Source organism: Melanerpes formicivorus, unplaced genomic scaffold (assembly GCF_026170545.1).
Source record: "Melanerpes formicivorus ecotype bairdi unplaced genomic scaffold, bMelFor1.0.p_v2 SCAF_12, whole genome shotgun sequence".
Classification (NCBI taxonomy): Eukaryota; Metazoa; Chordata; class Aves; order Piciformes; family Picidae; genus Melanerpes; species Melanerpes formicivorus.
The window spans coordinates 14,111,143-14,131,653 of NW_027142364.1; the positions used below are offsets into that span (position 1 = coordinate 14,111,143).

The 20,511-nt window shown below is 41.4% G+C and overlaps 1 protein-coding gene across 1 annotated transcript in view; it reads left to right on the forward strand.

The window, feature by feature from the left end:
* Positions 1 to 14,838: 14,838 nt before the first annotated feature.
* The window catches only part of CLSTN2 (calsyntenin 2), a 374,895-nt gene continuing 369,222 nt past the window's right edge, over positions 14,839 to 20,511 (forward strand). The window contains exon 1 of the mRNA XM_068145467.1: positions 14,839 to 15,020. Within this exon, the coding sequence (XP_068001568.1) occupies positions 14,930 to 15,020 (91 nt within the window). The 5' untranslated portion in view covers positions 14,839 to 14,929. The remainder of the gene's footprint in view (positions 15,021 to 20,511) is intronic.

The following is a 20,511-nucleotide window of genomic DNA, read 5'->3' on the forward strand; positions in this document are numbered from 1 at the left end:
GGAGATTCTTCTGTGTGATGTTCCTACAAATTATGTGGGAGGCAAGGAAAATGGGAGAAGTGCCTATTGATTGTAACAAGAATGATTATGGCATGGTAAAAATAGCTAAACTTCCTAATTGTGAACTTCTGGGATTTTTAAATGTTGGTTTATAAGAACAATGCACAAAGTCTGTGTCAGATTGGTGGGGGGGGAGGTTTGGAGATAAATGTGCAAGATTAACTACATACCATTGAATTCCACTGAAGCTTTACACACACTACTAAGGAGTGCTGTGCAGCAGGAGGAAATACAATGAATGAAGCTCTGATACTGAGAACCTTTTCTCCCCACTATGTGTATTTCGTTAATTTCACTTCAGTTTTACCCTAGTTTGGTCATGTGGATTAAGCAACAGTTAAGAGCTGGAGTGCACTGAGTGTGAACATGGACCACATCCCTGCTTTAATGTCACTTGATAGGTACAGTCACAGTTCATATACTCTGCAATTACTCCACAGTGTGAACAAAGTACAGTAGGTAGGAGCAGTTAAGTTTGCTTGCAAAGTGCACATGGCCAAAGTCAAGTGGCAACATAAATGCACATTTTCCTAGCTTTTTTAAGAGTCAAAATCTTTTGTGTTGTCTTAATAATTTAATTACCTGGTTTGCTGATCTTGCATTTAGAATAAAAAAAAGGGGGGGGGGGAGGGGGGAAAACTTTAAAACTTTAAGCAAACTTTTAATGTGCTTAATATACGATAAAATCACACCTATTTTGATTGATTTAGTAAGGTGGGAACAGCTGAGAAAGAGAATCAATCAATCAATTTGCTTGGCGTAATGTGATCTGATGTCATTTACTTGAACTAAATGATGAGCTTGTGAGGGGTATTTTGTCAGTGACATTGTGTACCAACAAGTCCACTTGAAACTGATGAGATCTGTAGGTAGCCATATCTCTATATTCACCACCCCTATCACACAGTACCTCTCAAGTGCTGTCATGTCTCAATACCTGGATAAAAGGCATCCTCCTAACTCTGTCAGGTCACAATTCATTTTGTTGTGACAGAACTTGAGTAAATGGGATACTTCACTGGCTCAGCTACGTTAACTGCCTTTTCCACTTATCCTCCCTAGAACTCAGTGATAGATGATGACCCCACTTAATTCTAAAGTTATTGTCTGAAGGTGTCCTGTGGCTGTTTTGGAGCCTCTAGGAAGAGCTGCAGTGATAGGAAGGAACTGGTGGTCCTCTTGGAACAGGGACTGAGGGGTTTGCTCTCTCTCTCTCACTACAGACTTGCATTCACTTTGCATTCAGAGCATGGCTATGAGGAACTTTATTGACGTTACAAACCTCCAATCAAAATAGGGAAAATAACTGTGTACTTCTTAGAAAGCATTTTGGGAAAGGCACCATTCCTCTCGATTAACACTTTGAACATACTCAAGGTATGGGCTATCCTTTATTGATCCATGGGCATCTGAGACAATTTCACACTGTTTAATTGCTTTGGTATTGTAATAATCTTTGCTTTATTTATACATTGGTAGCCATCAAATTCTAGGATATTTCAGAGAGTAATATTTTTTTGCATAATGATAACAAATTTTCATCTTATCACAACTAAATGGCAGCCTTTTCAAACTGTTAAGTTACTAAAACATAGAAGCCCCTTTGTCATTGCTAGTGACAGATGAAATGCAAGTGCCAGTCATTTGTTTGGCTAAACAATAATTGCCTACTGTTAATGAGTGATGAGAAATTCACTGGGAAATTTGCAGTCTCTGCAGGACAACTAATGAGACAGTAAGAAAATGCAGCCCTCTGCACAACAGTTCTGCTTCTTTTCCTTTTTATTTTGTTAGTCCATTTATTGTAGTATTTGAGTCACTTAGTGGGCTAATACATTCATTTTGAATTCATTGCCTACCACAAGCTTTGCTGAAGTTTACAACCCTCAAAACAGTCAATTCTCAATTACTTGGAAGACCAGCACTCTCCATGAAAGAGTAGCAAAATGTAATTTTCCAAACCAGAGCATTTTCACTAATGATCTTCTATAGAAAAAAACAAATACACTTCATTCCAAGTCCTGTGCTGTGTTGCTAGAAAGGAAGGGGATGAAAGGGAGGTGGTGGAGTCGCCATCACTGGAGGTGTTCAGGAGGAGACTCGATAGGGTGCTTGGTTGCATGGTTTAGTTGATTAGGTGGTGTTGGATGATAGGTTGGACACAATCATCTTGAAGGTCTCTTCCAACCTGGTCTGGTCTATTCTATTCTATTCTATTCTATTCTATTCTATTCTATTCTATTCTATTCTATTCTATTCTATTCTATTCTATTCTATTCTATAACCCTATTCAAGCTGTAGGTCACAATCCTTTGCTAGCACTGAAGAGTGTGATAGAGAGTGAGATGGGTAGGACTCATTGTGTTTCAATGAACTATTTCTCCAAGTTACTGTCACCTGTTGGTAATGACCACTTAATATGTCACCTAGTATCAGACAACAAGGCAAGATAGTTTTGGGGGCCACTTCAAATTTCACTCACAGAATGAATCCAGGAGAATCCTTTTTTCCTCCTTTGGGATGTTTTTTTCACAGTATCACAGTATCACTAAGGTTGGAAGAGACCTCAAAGATCATGGAGTCCAACCTATCAACACAGACCCCATGACTAGACCATGGCACCAAGTGCCATGTCCAATCCCCTCTTGAACACCTCCAGGGATGGTGACTCCACCACCTCCCTGGGCAGCACATTCCAATGACGAACAACTCGGTAAAGAACTTTCTCCTCACCTTGAGCCTAAACTTCCCCTGTTGCAGCTTAAGACTGTGTCCCCTTGTTCTGGTGCTGGTTGCCTGGGAGAAGAGACCAACCCCTTCCTGTTTACAACCACCTCTCAGGTAGTAGAGAGCAATGAGGTCACCCCTGAGCCTCCTCCAGGCTAAACAGTCCCAGCTCCCTCAGCCTCTCCTCATAGGGCTTGTGCTTAAGGCCTCTCACCCTGAACCACTTCATGTGTGGGAAAACATTCTTTTCTGAAGTTGTATTTATATATTAAAAATGTTAGGAAATAGAGAATAATTGCACTATTTGTCACTTTCACAGTTAAAAGATGAGTCCTTCTGAAAACTCTATGTCTTTATGGAGAGCTAAGATGAAAGTAGAATATTGCCGTAACTACCGTTTATCAAGCAACAGTATGAATGCTTTGGATTTGAAATCTCCAACTAAATTAGTATCTTATATATCCTTGAGCGTCTTACAGTTTTCTGCAAGAAAAATAATGCTTCACTGAGTTCTGTGCTGAAGGGATAACACTGCGTTTGGAAGTGTTCTAAGATCTGAACTCTTAGGCGATTTTATTTCCTTGTAGAGGTTTGGCCCTGGCCAAAGTTGCTCTCTCACTCTCCTTCTTAGATGGACAGGGAAGAGGGGGAAATATAACAAAAGCTAGTTATAAGATAGAAGCAATTTAATAATGATGATAAACAAAGCAATAGACTGTGTGGAAGGGAAAGCAGAGAAAGATGTTAATCTCTACTTCACAACAGCAGAACAGTGCTGGGGTTGTGCTCCAAACCCCTCACCAGCTTTGTTGCCCTTCTCTGGACACATTCCAGCAAGTCAACATCTTTCCTAAACTCAGGTGCCCAGAACTGGACACAGTACTCAAGGTGTGGCCTGACCAGTGCTGAGTACAGGGGCAGAATGACCTCCCTGCTCCTGCTGGCCACACTGTTCCTGATAGAGGCCAGGATGCCATTGGCTTTCTTGGCCACCTGGGCACGCTGCTGGCTCACGTTCAGCCTACTGTCAACCAGTACCCCCAGCTTCTTTTCTGCCTGGCCACTCTCCAACCACTCTGACCCCAGCCTGTAGCACTGCATGGGGTGGTTGTGGCCAATGCGTAGAACCCAGCATTTAGATATGTTAAATCTCATGCCACTGGACTCTGCCCATCTGTCCACCTGTCAAGGTCCCTCTGCAGAGCTCTCCTACCCTCAGAAAGCGGGGCTCTTTACACTTGCTGGTTCCTCTGGAGGACAGATGCCATGGACAAATCTCCCCCAACTTCCTCCTTTCATTTTGTTCTTATATCTAAGATGACATCATATGGCATGGATTATCCCTCTAGCCAGTTTGGGTTAGCTGGCATGGCTGTGCCCCCTCAGCATACTCTAGGAGCAGGGAAATGTTGGAAAAGCACAGCCTGGGTGCTTGTCTCAACAGTAGCCAAAACATTGTTGTGTTATGAACACTCAGCTACATTACTGCAAAGCACAGCACTAGAAAGATACTTTAAGGAGAATTAACTCCAGCCTAAACCCAATACACCTTTAGTTTATAAAACTGACTAAGGTTATATTTTTAAGAGCTCATCTCAGCTCCTGGAATGATGAATCTGCTATCTCTGCCCTCTATATGTGATTCCTCTCTGAAGTCACTCTGGGCCTTGCAAATGCATTTAATTTGCAATTCATTTGTTTGGTTTCAGTGAATATTTTTCAAATTGAAACTCAGGTTCGTGCAGATAGCTAAGTAGATACATTTCAGCATTGAATACCTCTCTATTATTTATCATCTTTAGAGATACTGTTTTTCAGTAACAGCTTTTCTGACTTATTTCCAATCCATGTTTTCATTCATCTGTGTGTAATATGGGCACTTCATTTAGAACCACAAAAATCATTGTAGCATCTCTGCTGTGTGCAAGACTTCAGCTACTGCGAAGGAAACGAGTGCAGTTAGAAGAGTGGGAGTCACAAACTATATAACTGAGCAGTTTGAGGGACTGCCTGAAAAGAGTATCCAGGCTCTTTGATCTCCTGTGATGCAGCCATATGATCTATGTTGGCCTTTAAAATGAAAAATCCAGATTGCATTGCATTATTTCCATAATGGAGGGGAAAAAACCTCTCACAAGTGGTGTGACACAGCACTCAGGTTCTTCTTCAGTCTTCATGTCTCTGGATGGCACTCTTTACCTACGTTCCACCTGACATGTTTAGCTTCTGTAACTACCAGTTCTTGTTAAATAATCAGCCAAAATGCAGGAGCTCTTGGTAGCTCAAACCACACAGAATTACATCTAAAATGGTTACTATCACAAAATTTGCATTAGAAGAAAGCAAAATAGCTAGTAGCATAAGATTATATTATTATAATAAAGAGAAAACAGACATGGAGGAAAATGTAGGGAATTATAAAAAAAACCCTATCATTAATCAAAAAATAAAGTAACTGGTACAAATTTAGCTTGTGAAGAGATTTTATAGTGACTGGAAAAATATCCTATCTGCATCATCATTTTTTGACGTTCAATCTGGTGTAATTATCAGGTTATCAGGTGAGAGGCCTTGAGCACAAGCCCTATGAGGAGAGGCTGAGGGAGCTGGGATTGTTTAGCCTGGAGAAGAGGAGGCTCAGGGGAGACCTTGTTGCCCTCTACAACTACCTGAAAGGTGGTTGTAGCCGGGAAGGGGTTGGTCTCTTCTCTCAGGCAACCAGCACCAGAACAAGGGGACACAGTCTCAAGCTGTGCCAGGGGAGGTTTAGACTCGAGGTGAGGAGGAAGTTCTTCACTGAGCGAGTCATTCATCATTGGAATGGACTGCCCAGGGAGGTGGTGAAGTCACCGTCCCTGGAGGTGTTCAAGAGGGGATTGGACATGGCACTTGGTGCCATGGGTCATTTCCAACCTTAGTTATACTGTGATACTGTGATTAAACTGCAGAAAAGGTGGAAGTTATCAGGCTGTTAACAGCCATGTGGCAATTGTAAGCATTGGCAGCATAAAAATGCACTGGATTATACTCTTCCTGCAAAGGTGTGGTTCTTAGTTTTGAAGATTGTGAACTGGTAAGGGGAAGCTGTGCTCTGCCTCTGATAAATAAATAGAAGCTATCTGCTAGTTTAGAACAAGCCAGATGTGTTATAAATGTAATGGGATTTTAGGGTAGCTTGCACTAATTTAGAGTTTGATACTTTGTCCTAGAACTTCATGAAGTAGCAAGAAAATCTACAGAAACTAGAAGGTGTAACATCAAGTATTAACTGAAAAGTTAATATGGAAAGTATGGAGGGTAAAATAATCCAAATGTTCATTTTAAAGTTCTAGAATATGGGAGAAGGCATGAAAACTGAGAAAGCTCTGTGAAAAGCAAAGGGTGTGAAAAACAGGTCCCATAGCAATGTTATTCTACAGTTAGATGTGAGCTAGAACAGCCCCGTAAAGACCACTCAGGATGGATAGGAATACTCTCAATGTTTCCTCTTCAGTACTGTTAAGAATGTGTGAAATTGCATTTTGAGTTGGGCTTCATTTACCTCTTTCCTGAAGTCTATGCAAAGCAAAAGGAGACCATAGTGAATTAACACGGTCTATAAACGTAGCAATGGTATTCCAGTTTATACCTCTGACTTTACCAGAACAGCTGTCCTGTGAAATGGAACCTAGCAGAAGATGAGTTGGTTTGAGGGCAGGCAGACAATGGGGGGGGGGGGAGGGGGGGCGGGGGGGGAGGGAAGAATGCTTTGAAGAGTTAAAGTAATTGTCTACTATGCCTTCAGCCTTGGTATTTGCTTCCAAGAACTAAAACTGCTGTTGTTCTGGTGGCATGTTGATGCTTTAATTTCCTCTGGATATGTGGAGTTATCTAAAGCTCATCTAAGTTTAACAAGTATGAAGTCCATCCTGTGAAGAGCTGATACAGTGTTCCAGAAGACTATGTTTTTGCCTCTTTGAGTTTAGAAAAAATGGCCTCAAAGAAAGTCCCTAGTTCAGCGAGTTGCACAGCAGCACCAATTTCATGATCTAATAATCTGAATAGAGCATTATACTTCTGCTGGGCACTCTACATTAACTTTTCATTTTCTGTCTGATGCAAGCCACAGTGCAGGTGCTGATCTGTCACCTTTCTAATGGGGTAAGAGTACGCTATCTCATGCACTGATTTAGGCTCTGTGGCCCACTGTGGCAGCTCTCATCATCCAGTATCTTAATAGTAGACAAATAAATACTGGTTTATTGCTTCTGGGTTCTACAACTAAAGCAGAACAGGAGGGTTTTTACTTTTCTAATAGCAGGAACAACACTGAGAACACTCTCACCAAAGAAACAGGACAAACCTATTTTGGAATTACATTTGTATGATTCACTAAGTTTTACATTGACATTTTTCTCACAAGAATAAAATAAGCAAGGGGGTGGGAAAAAACCAGAGGTAAGACAAAGCTGTTTACCTGAAAACAACAGTGAACAGTTTAAACATAAGTGTAAGACTGCATTGCCTATGTTTTTAGAAGACAATTTATGGTGAGTGGATGTGGGAAGTTTCAAATGTGGTTGTGCTGGGGGCATTAATCTCTCTACAAGAGAGGACACAGAGGACACAGTCTCAGGCTGCGCCAGGGGAAGTTCAGGCTGGAGGTCAGGAGGAAGTTTTACACAGAGAGAGTGATTGCCCATTGGAATGGACTGCCCGGGGAGGTGGTGGAGTCACCGTTACTGGAGGTGTTCAGGAGGAGACTTGACAGGGTGCTTGGTTGCATGGGTTAGTTGATTAGGTGGTGTTGGGTGATAGGTTGGATGCGATGATCTTGAAGGTCTCTTCCAACCTGGTCTATTCTATTCTATTCTATTCTATTCTATTCTATTCTATTCTATTCTATTCTATTCTATTCTATTCTGTTCTATTCTATTCTATTCTATTCTATTCTATTCTATTCTATTCTATTCTATTCTATTCTATTCTATTCTATTCTATTCTGTTCTGTTCTGTTCTGTTCTGTTCTGTTCTGTTCTGTTCTGTTCTATTCTATTCTATTCTATTCTATTCTATTCTATTCTATTCTAATTTATCTGGATAGCCAGCATCCAGCCAGCACCCTTAAATGTGGCTTATGCCTAGTGGTTTTGATACCCTTGGAAAAAAGCATCAAAAACTAATTCAAAGACAGACTTGACAAAATTAAAAAAAGACTTATTCAGTGTTTTCCTGGTTTAAGTTTGTTGGAATGGTATCTTAGCTACGGGCAAAATACTTGTGCACATGTGTTGGTTTTTCACTTTCAGTCTATCTTTCACAGTTTGGATTAATGTCAAGGTTGTGTTGTGGGTTAAGGGCTAGCCTAGCTGTCCTACCACAGAGAGGTCCTCCAGGACTTCCAGGGTGGATGCAGGAAACGGTAATCTTTTGTTATTTCACCCCATCATGTCTGCATCTCCTCCCCTATATAAATGCACGTGACTGTCTTTTCTGGCTTATTCCTCTCTCACTCTTTTCTCCTGGACAGACCTTATCTCTTCTTTGGTATTTCAGTGGAGTGTTTTGGCCTTGAGCAGACTGGTTTGCTGGGGAAAAGCTAATTTCTTCTGCACCATTCAGGCCCAGGGGCATGGGGAAGTAGAGAGATGAGGGGGTGGAAATTGAGGCATGGGGTTTTGGCCTATCTGGGGGCGGTTTTGACAAAGTTTTTTGGCTTAAAGAGGTGGAAGCCCAGGTGGAAGGATTGGGCTGAGACTGAATGTGATTTTGGGTATTTTGTAATTTCTGTATATAGGTGTGAATAGTACTTCCATTTAAACCTCCAACTCTTTCCAATCCCACGTGAGAGCGTTTTTATTGTAATTCCTTTGGGGGGTAAAATTTCCTGTCCACTCTTAAAATCAAGACAGGTTGAAACACTAGCAAAATATTTGCTAATTTCTTTGTACTCTGCTGACAATCTCATTAATGCTATGAAACAGAATACATAATCTCTGCTTCTGAATTCTAGTTTAATTGCATAAAATAATGTCTTAAATGAAAGATACAAACCACCCAACACAAAACAAAGATCACAGTACTCTGTAATACATCTCACCACTGAAAATGAAAAGACAAACACCGATCAGGTGTTACCTCATTGATAAACGTTAAGATAGAGTGAGAATATTTAATTTAAAGGAGAACAATAAAAAGATTAATAGAGTCAAGCAATCCACTGTGGATTCCATCAGTTGACTACCTGAATAGTGTTGCTTTCTTCATCTTTTATGAGATTCAACATGGTGTTGTACATAAAATTATTGTGTCTGTGAACACGGAGGGTACAATCTCTGTCTAGGGAAGTTAGGCAGGTGGCATCCAAGCAGCCAGGAAGGAGTTTGGGTAGAAGATCTCTAGTCTTGCAAAATGTACTGCAGGATTGTTGCAGAGAATGTGCTGTCAAGACTTGCAATATTATTCATTCCAAAGCACATCCAGGGGCTCGACTGTAATAGGACATTAGCTCAGATCTGAGTTGTATCTCCTGCTGAATTACTATCTTTACATTTTGCCGGACACAAGTCTTTTATACAGGTGTCCATCAAAGAGCTGTTTTGATGTAATTAAGTCAGATGAATTTAACCTGTAACATGATTTTATTTAGTGATCTTTTGCTATAAAAGCCAAGAGAGGTTTATAATACATTTAAATCAAAAATTGATTTTGAAATGACAGTTAAAACTACGTGCCTCTTATTGAGCCCAAACCAAGATCAACGTCTCTTGAAATAAGAGCATGCAAAAATGAGGTGGTTTAAAAAGCAGTGGGTTTCAGGTGTAAGGCTTTGACTATCAAGTCAAACAAGTTGCACATTTTCCATTATACTGATAAGAAAATGTAGGGTTACATACTCAGTTTCTGAGATCCAATCTGCATTCTTAAATAGGAACTACATTATACACAAATTGTAAAGGACAATGCAATGGACTGTCAGCAGTGTTAATTGCCAACATTAGAGCTATTTGGCTTTGGCTGGGTTCTTAATGCTGTTTAAACAAATACAGCTCTTTCTCCACCTTCCATGTGATTCTTCCTTCTGCAAAAGAGCCTTTGGTTTAAAAAACTTCCCAATGATTACAGAACACAGTTATCTATTATTCAGATGGTTCATTTATTAAGAATAAATAATTTAAGGCTACTTTCTTCTAATTAACACATTAGCAGTTGGGGCGTATATGCAAAGTAATGCTTATGTTTATACTCATTTCCCAGGCTACTTTTTCCTTTCTATATGATGGCTACCCCACTTATTTATTAAAAACTCCTGACCTGAATAAATATCTTGAGAATGTTTGCAAACTTCTAGAGAGGAAATAGCACCTGCAGGAGCAGGTGCAGGGTGCTACCTCATTCTTTTCAGGTCCTCTAACATTCAAGGAAAGTTTAAACTCATGGAGCAAAAGAGCAACTAATCAGGAAGGCCCTAGGTCTAGTTCAGACTTATTAAGAAGCATAAATTACATTTGTGTCATTGCTGCTGTATTTGACACACATAAACCCCATTATTTCCTATGACTAGCAAAGTCAAATTTTACTTCCATTCTGTTGAAAGGGTGGATACTTCTTTCTCTGCTTGATTGCAATAGCAGACTTTGATGTGCTATATTAAAATGCCTACTCTATAGTGCTATCTTCCAGATTCATGATGTTCTTTACACTGGCATGTATGCTGCTCTTCCTTTTGTTTTCCCAACTGGAAAACATATTGCAGTTTCCTTTGGCAATACAGAAACTTCTAAATGTAATCAAATCTAAGTTCCTGTGGTCTGTTTAAAACCAAACAAAACCCCCCCTACATTATATATTAAGTTTAACATCATCTGAACTGTGGCTTTAGGCACCTGATCAGATGATGTGCTTCCCAGTTTTGGTGTTATGCAAACACAAAGCAATATCCTAAAATAAAGTAATACAGAGCAGTGATCTTTAGACCCTGATCCTGTACCAAATGTTACAGTGGGGATTTGCTATAGGGTCTGAATTACATGTATTTAGGTACTGAAATCTTTTGCCTGGATGACAAAAGGACTTTTATAATGTTGAAAGACTCTTCTTTTGTGATTTCCTTTATTTTTGATGCTTAAGTTGTTTTTAAATTAAGAGAGTCTAATACCCTTACCAACAGCATGATACTACTTTGTACCTGACTGCTGAGTTCTCTCTTCTTTATCACTCAGAAAAACTGATATTCTCCATGATATTATTTTTACTTAGAAAACATGATTATAATGATAATTAAAGATACCAGCTAAATATCCTGATAATCAGGAGGTAGGATTGATCGTGACCTTGGAGCTACCCAGCAGACTGCCAGGGTTAACTCCCCTCCTCCAGAATATCTTGAATCAATACTGAGGAAATTATGACGAAAATAATCTTTACATCTCCAGACTCAAATGGATCTTTCTGACTGACTGCCTCTGATGCCAGGTCTATGCCAATAATTCTCAGTGAATGCATGGCAGTGACCTTTCCCCCAGACCAATAAAACATGTCAGAACAAAGTGTTGGTTCTAGACATGTGAATAGATGGCTCTCAGGTCAGAGGTAATCCTTCAACAATGTCCTGTTTGGGACTAAATAATACATTTCCCTCCTGAAATGACTCTGTCACAAACATATATGAGCAAAAATTGTAAGACACACACATTGAATTACACAATGATTAGAGTGAAATGGGTAAAGGATTTTCAACTTGCTTTCTTAAACCCTGCTAAAGTTACTGGACACACCTGGTTGCAAGACAATATAATCTGTAAGATTTCATGGCAATTATTTCCTTTATGTTTCTGCATAGTGCTACATCATCATTATTGTTTAGAAATATTTCTACCCACCTACATCCATGACTTGCATAAGACACCACAAGAAGGCTGTCAAACACCCAGGCTGCCATATCAATAAACAAATACAATCAGGAAAAAGGAGAACAGGGTAAGGTGCCAGAGCTGAAATTAACTGTTGATTCTAACACCAATGTAATAGTATCTACTGGTCTCGTACGTCATTCATACTCCAGCTCCTGGCCTGTGAAACAGGGTAATATTTGTTCCTTTTTATGTTATAGTATCATAGTATAGTATCATAGTATCAGTCAGAGTTGGAAGGGACCACAAGGATCATCTAGTTCCAACTCCCCTGCCATGGGCAGGGACACCTCACACTAGATTAGGCTGGCCAGAGCCTTATCCAGCCTGGTCTTAAACACCTCCAGGGATGGCGCCCCAACCACCTCCCTGGACAACCCATTCCAGGGCTTCACCACTCTCATGGTGAAGAACTTTCTCCTCACATCCAGCCTGAATCTCCCCACCTGCCCACCTCAAGCTTCATTCCATTCATTCATTCCATGATCTATTTATTTAGACTATAAGTTGGCTCAGAAGAGAGATTCATCTTCCTGTACAGCATTTACCTTGCACACCCTCTTTCTAGATACCACCTCCAAATCAGTCATATTATGGATTGCTAATAGTGTTAATCCTTAAAAAACAATATTATCCACTTTTGACTTCCTCAAATTCTTGCTAGTTCAGTGTATGAAAAGATCCTTCTCTGAATTTTATGGTTGTGTTTGTATGTTCACAATTTGTCATTGGTTGCATATTTGCTGCTGTTAATGAAAACTACCCTACCCCATGCCAACTTCGAAACAGAAGTGCTGGCTGGAGCAAAGTATTATGGGGCTTCCAATTCAGATTGCAACATGAGCGGTTCCAGGGGTTTGGGTGTTGGCTTTTTTTTCCACTGAGATGACAGCAGGACAGGAAGCAGCTCCTGCTTTGGGCTTTTAGCTCCCAGGTGTCTGCTTGCTGCAGCTTTCTGCTGTATTTTTTCTGCAAATGGGCTAAGGTAATCGTGCATGTTACTATTATTATCTCATTTATGCAGTAAACTCTTATCTCACTCCCTATGTCTCAACCCAGAGAATTTTTGCATGTTGCTTTTCCATAATAACCTATTACACAACTTAAATGTAATAGTCCATAGGTTGTATTTGAAACCATTCAGGAGGTGGCACGTTGTTACGGGCTTCTGTTGATGCTTGCCAAAGGTTAATATTTCTTGGGATTTTTTTTAATTATCAAACTAAAATCCTATCACTTTTAAAGTTTCTCCTATGCCTTTGCAGTCTTTCTCAGTCTGACTGCTATAAATATAGATGATTTTGACCAGGACCATGAGGATTTACCCTGTAACTGATGTCGATAATGGTCTCGGTGCTATATTTAACATTAGCCTTCAGGAGATGGATGCTGGGGCACTGAGCATAGCAGTGCACCTCTGCAAAACTCAGCTGCAGTGTGCACAGTGTGGTTCACAGGACAGGTAGTGGTGTGCTCCCAGCTGGTTATTGGGAATGGTGGTCAAGCCTTGTACCATACACTCAAAGAGCTTTTGAGTTGTTTGCAGGAACCTCTTAATGTGCATGCCCAGCAAATATTGGCTTGGAACATTTGATGCTTTGGAGATGGAAGAGTTTTCTCCTGACTCACAGAAGGGACTTACAATAGCTCAGTAACTCATCAAAAAATCTTCTTCTGTAGAACCAGGAGAAACAACTGAAAGCTGAAATTATTTTATTTTTGGTGTGTGTATCTAGCTGTTTGGTATGCCAAATTATTTTCCTGCTGATTTTTTTGTGCTTTCTCTTTATGCCTATTTCATTCCAGCTCATAACAGAGATTACAGCAAAACAGATTCCATAACTAATTTCGTAACTAGATGACTAACCAAAAAGAATATTATAAATTTGTCCCAACTGGTGTGATTTGAGATTTTTTTTTTTTTTGGTCAGGATTAAGTAGAACAGTAAATGTGTATTTCCAGCCTCCTTCTCTAGCAGATGAAGTGTTACATGATAGGCTGGAAAAGGGCTTGGGCTCTCGTCTGTGTCCCATCCCATTCCCCCCCCCGCCCCCATGTTTGGAAGGAGGAGGAGGGAATCTTGCATTCCATCTACTCAAAATGATTTACACAAGAAATCATGCTTCTAGCAATCATATAGAGAAAGAGAATGGAGAGGAGTAACAGTAAAGACCCAAATTCAAATTATTTTATCTAATGATTGTGATGTGCATTATGTGAGATTATGCAAAATGGTCTCTGGTCTTGCTCTTTGGCATCTGTTGTTTAACTAGCACTTCTGCTATTTCATCAGAGCATTTTGAGCTTGTTCTCTGCCAGAATAACAGCCTTCGGGAAGTCAAGTGATGAAAAAGCACATGTTAGTGTTGTGATCTTGTGGTGAGTACTTGCTTTCCATAGTTAGGTGGCTTTCATGAGCAGTTTGAAATACAGCAGAAATGAGACAAGGCTGAAGAAAGGAGGGGATTTTGCAGGGCGTAAGTTACCTTGCAGTAATTCCTTGTAGCTCCCACGGCTGGACTTGATCCTGTGCAATCTGCTTTACATGACCCTGCTTTAACAGACTAGATGGTTTCAGATCACAGAATCAATCTCCAGAGGCCCTTTCCAATCCCTGCCTATCTGTGATTGTGGGTTTTCACTTTCTCTTGCCAAGCTTTCTTACTATGTTAGGTTTCCAAGGTCACTTATTTCTCCTCTGAATTTACTAAACTGTTGCTTTTATCTTTGGCCTTTCCCTTTCTTCCTGCCACCATCTCAGCGCCTCCCGGCTTTGATGCAATTTGCGTTCCTCACCAACGCCTTGTTTTGTTCCTCCCGTCCCATCTTTCATCACCTGCCGTTCTGTTCGTCCCTTCTCCCATCCCACTGACCCCTCGCGGTCTCCCCTTACTGTGTTGCCCGCTCGAGCCCGTCCGGGAGCCGCCCAGCCCAGCCCACACCTCCGGATGCTCGTGCGCGGGGTGAGGACGGCACCTGCGCCGGCAGGTGCGCAGGGACCCCGGCTCCCCTCACAGGCGACTCCGCGGCCGAGCCCGGAGCCCCCCGCCTCCCCTCATGAATATTCATGTCTCCCCTCCCCGTGACGTCGCCTCGGTCCCGGGGCGGGAGCTGGAGCCGCCCCGGTGCTGACAGTGAGGACGAATGACGGAGCGGCGGCGGTGGCAGTGTCAGCCTCCGCCCGCCCTCCCGTCTTGCCTCGCCCCGCAGACAGCCGCCGGGAGCTGCCGCGCAGGGCGGCGTGTCGGGGATGCGGCGGCGCCGCTGCTGCCGGGGGCCCGCGGCGCTGCTGCTGCCGCCGCTGCTGCTGCTGGGGCTGGGCAGCCCGCTCGTCGCCAAAGGCAGGTAGCGCGGGCAGCGGCCCCGGGGCGAGCGGGAGTGGCGGGGACGGGGCGGGGGTGCCGCTGTCCCCCAGCCTGAAAACGGGCCCTAAGTCTTTCGGCGGGGGGGGCGGGGGGGATGACAGCGGTGCCAGAGCCCGCGATGCGGGGAACAGGGCCGGCCGGGGCGATCACCTCACGGAGTGGCACGCGGGCGCGGAGCGCGGCTCTCCCCGGGCAGGCAGTGATGCTGAAAGTTTGGGGTCTGGGAGGTGTACGGTCCCCCCACAACTCGCCACCTGCTACTTTTTTGGCTATACCCGGTGGCGCCGGGGAGGGGGACGCTAGAAGCGACGGAACTGAGCGGGAGGTGCCGTTCCCGGTGCTGCGGGGTCGCGCCTGGAGTACGGAGCGGGCGGATTGCGCGTAAACTGAGGTCTTCCGCGTCGAAGTAAACGGTCTTGAGGGGCTGAAAGGAGGAGAACGGGAGAAGAGGATGCGAACTGTGCAGTTTTGGGGGAGGATGTGACAACGGGTCACCCAGAGCATCCCTGCTCCGCTGCCGGCTTCCCCGGTCACCCCCCGGCTGGAGGCAGCGCAGGTCGGGGCGCAGGGCGGGTCTGTGGGGCGCTGGTGCTCTGCGGAGCTCCTACTGGGCTTCCCTCAGGTGCGGCCTCCTGTCCGAGCGGCTCCGGGCTCTCAGGTGTCCAGCTCTGCTCTCCCCTGGTTCCTTCTTTCTTGGCAGTGTTTTCCTGCACGTCTGCTTTGACTCTCCACCCCAAGTTTTAACAACTTAGTTTTGAGAACTCGGTCTCAGTTTATTTTGTGTTACTTGAAAGCAGTTCTGGTCTTTTTAGTTGTGCTGAGGTTCTACTTTATATTTCACCCGTGCGCGTGTATGAGAAGCGAAAACTTCAGCGTTCTATGCGTTTTGCTTATTTTTCTTAAAAGCATAAATGTGTAAGTGCTCACTTAGTGGGCAGCCTGCTTTTTTCCAGCTCTAACTTTATTTAGATGAACCTGTACGAATAAAATTAACGGTAGGAAATGAGTTGCCACTGCTGTTACTAACTCAAAGAATACCTTGAGTCCTGGTGGGACACCGTGTTTCTCGGGCAGATTTAACTGTGTGATAAATCAGACAGCACGGAACATGTTGATGGAGAGCAATTTTTTTTTTCCTATTTTTTTAATGTGTTTTGAGGAAATGATCTCCTTTATATGGATCTCTTCTTTAGAAAAGCGTGTGAGTTTTCACTCCGTGGGAGATCTTTAAATGCTGCCCGTAGTTCATCAGACACACTGGAGATGTTTGCTTGTTGGGTTCTACTTTGTGTTTGACCACTGGAGGGCGGCAAAGAGCATTTTTGAATATCGGAAGCCACAATTTACCACTATTTAGCGTGTAAAAATAGCCACTTTACGGGTATTTATACCGATATTTAAGTGATATAAATTTTTACTTATTACTTCACGCATTTTGTTTCTTAAAATTTGTTGTCATTAAAGACACTAATGCAGGATTAATAAGGGAATTAACATATCTTGGTGCTGTATGCAGCTAATATCACTGATATACTTATCTCTGTGGACTCTTCTGTTATTTCTTTTTACCTTTACCTGATTAGTAGAGGAAAGAAGAAATGGTTTATTTAAATTAAGGTCTGGTGCTGGTTTTTCCTTGCTTTATGTTTTTCTGTATGACAAAATTTTAATTCAAAAGGCATTTTGTGGGTCTCTTGTGTGCAGTTGAGAAGTTTGATACTATAACCATAAATTTGACTTTTAGCTTGAAAGTAGGTGATTTTGGTTGGAGATGCAGGAAGGACACCATGTGTACAAAGTTCCTCCTGTGCTTTTAGCGAGTAGAAAAGACAGTCTAAGATAATGATTACAAATCTCACCCTATTTCGTCTTCTTTGCTGTGCTCTACTGCTTCTCATTTTAAAATCAAATTCTCTTCTCCTTTCCCTCCATGTTTTTGAGGTGGGGAGAAGGATTACAGAAACAGTCCTGATTCTCACCATTCCCTCAGCAGAAAGTTAGAATTACTTTCATAAAGCATTTCCAGGCTGCAAAAATCATTTATTCTCTACAGAAAGAAAAAAAAACCCCAAGACTCTGTTAAGTTTTCCTTGGAAAAACAACTACAAGAAGTAATATCAGAATGTTTAGTAGGTGGTCACTTACAGAACCTCATCTGTATTGAGGACTCCTTTGCAGTTTGTGATTCTTTTAGCTTCCTAGCAGATTGTGGACCCTGGGATCTTTATCATAGATTCCAATAAAATCATCATTTCAGACCAAATTGGTTTCCTTAAATTATTTTCAGACAGCTTGATTCAATAAGACAGAGAGGCGCACTTTCTGTATTATTGGAATTGCATTAACAATGTCTGGAAATTGCATGGACAGCCTCCCATGGTCTTCAGTTGAATAAAACAGAATATGCTGAAGGGTAAAGTTATTGGGTTTTTTTCCCCAGCACATTCAAAAGTAATTTGTGCATTTCATCATAAGCAAGGAGAAATAACTACCTGCAGCATATCTCTTTACAAACCACCATGAGGCTGATCTCTTAAATTATTATTTTATTCTAATATGTATAAGTGAAGTTGTAAAGAAGGTTGTGACATTCAAATTCTTTGTTAGACCTAATTAGTCAGCCCTTAAAGTTTGACTGTATTTGAACTTCATTAACATAAACATTATTTTAATCTTTATTTTTAAGTACTTTTTAAGAATTTAAGTAATCTGAAAGCATCTCAGTGATCTGAATAAGGAGGACTATTTAATTCCAATTAAACTAATTACATGGGCAAACCTTGAAGTCTTAGTCATTCAAGACATTTCTGAATCAATGGAACATTCAGTCCCACTTGGCAAGTCTATTATGTGAATGCATCTGATATGATTATCAGTGGTAGAGAAACAACTTACCCAGGGAGACAAGAGCCAGCATATTCTGTGTGGAAGAAAGCATAATGCCTGGGAGAAGGATCTGAAGGAAAAATCTTTGAGAATATTCTAGACAAATCACAGTGTCTGAATTTTTTTGCGTCACAATGGTTTCTCATAAATATTTTTCATAATAAATAACATCAGAGTACTTTTCTATGTCAGCTCAAGGGAGAGAGATAAAACCTGAGAATCTTCTTTTCTTCCATATCTAAAACAGGAGAAAAAAATGTTTGGCAGACTGCTTGGGTCAGGTGATAGAGGATGAAGCAAAGAGAACTTTCCTTGCTGGTGCTTTCTGTAGCTTACCAAGAAACCCTGGAAGAGATACGTCAGTGGTTTCCTATTTCCATTTTCTAACCAATAGGTGGAGATAGGAATAGTCCTTTTCAGGAGCAGTTTTTTTACAAAGCCTTTTGATTGAAAAGCAATTCATGAGAAGTGACTCTTCTGTCTCACAGGATAAAAAAAATCATTTGAAGATGAAGTCTGGGTGTCAAGGTAATGAAATGATTTTGAGATCTCAAAAGATAAATATTGGGGTGCTTAATAACTGCTTTAGTACCCAGGTGTTTCAGCACAGAAGACTGACAACTATAGCTAAGTTTTCATTGCACAGCCAGAGAATGTTTGCCAACCATGCTTGTTTCATTATCAATGGTAATATTTGGAAAGGTACTGAAACTGGGAACTGAAGAATCTCAAAGATTTTAAAGCATCTTTCAATTCAAAGCAAACTGTGTGCCACTTGAACACCCTGGAAGGTATGTCTTTTGTCATCAAACATGATGTGACATGAAAGCAGTGTGGAGTCAGTTTTGTCATGCTTTTTTTTTTGTCTTGAAGTGACAGCCCTCTGAGTTTGAAGGCAGTATGTGCACCTGGTAGACATTTCTGTGGCTAAATTTCATGCTTGAAAGTAGCCTCATTTTCTCACCTTTTAAAGGTTTGGAGAAGTGTGTGAAAGATGATGAGACGCTCTCAAAGGCACTGTCACCTTGTTGTGAGTATTTACTGTTAAACTGGAAACATTTATTGATGATCCAGTGCTCCTGCCCTTCAATAAGGCAACAAAAAAGCAGAGTGTAAATTACTAGTTCTGCGTAGTTATAGCTTGTTGTATGTTATGAAATAGAAGTTATTCCCAGGGCTCTTGAAAATAAAGATTCATGACAGTGTTATTTAATATCTGATAAAAATGTTAGAGGGTAAATTTGCTCAAACACTTTTTATGTATTGAATTTTTAATGTCAGATTGACAGGACCTTTTGGGAAAGTAATTTCAGAGCTCTAATTCCAGCTTCAAATACATTTACTTTCATCCCTTTCTACATATATTCTTGGACTCCTCTTGGTCCTCATTTTAAGTTAGTTGTCTCAAACTGATTTGTTTCCATTTCTTTTGTTTCCAAGAAGGCTGTATTAGAAGGCAGCAACTAGCTTGGCTGGCTCTTATAGAGTGGTGCAGCTAGCACTTAATTTAGGAGAGAAAGCTTCCCTACTGTGAAACGAGCAAGCTAATTGCTAGTGTCAAGTGTAGTTCCCTCTTGTCCATAGCCCATTTTTGCAGATACGGCAAATAATGAAGTCCTGGCATTCCAAACCTGTTTGATGATACTTAAAATTGTGTAAGTGTAATTTGAAAAGACAAACTTTGCAATCAAATAGCAGTGAGATTTGGCCTGGCTCCGGTTTATGGTTTGTCTGTGGAGAGGACCATGAAATAAGAGACTTGTTTTCCCTTGGGTACCTTTAAAAAAAGGGCATTCTGAAAGTAAGAGGGATGTAGAGGAGATACATACAAAGGGACTTCTGGCTTACCTGCTTTTCCTAGCGATTGTGCTCAAATGGTAGTTTCATAGTCTGTCAATGTTCTTATCCCTTTTGATTTATTAAACAAAATCAACAGAAAACCAAATAATCTTCAAACCAATTTCAACAGGCTACTTTGTAAGATAGTAACAGAGTTAGAAAATACATTCCTCATTTGAGATTCAACTGGAGAAAATGCTTTGGTTTTGGATGTTGCGCTCCCAGTAGAATCTCAACCAGCTGAGTTTGTTCCAAAGAGAACACGAAGATTGGCAAGTCCAGAAAAAGTTACGTGATGTGCTGAAGAAGTTGTGGTTAGATGAATGAAAAAGAATTGAGGAATATGCAAACAGTTTTCAGGTATGTAAACAGCTCCTGCACTGTAGGGGAGAAAATCCTGTTCTCCATGTTCGCTTGTGGGTAGGACAAAAAGTAAAGAGTGACAGGAAATGGATGTAATGCCCTTCTAAGGTCATCCCAAAGCCTGAGTTTCAAACTACTCAGAAAACATTGCAATGATTTTGGTAGTGGAGAAGAAAGAAGAGTTTGAGGCAGTGTGGGTATCTAATAGTGTTTTGTCACCCAAGATACTTCTTTAGGTGCGTTATACTATTCCTTGGCCTCTCATCAGTTGCTGACTGTAGACTAGCAAGCCCTTCTTCATATGATGGCAGCCCCTGCAGCCATCCCTCATAGGGATACTCCTATGCTCAGTTGTGTTCTAGATAAACTCTTGCTCTTC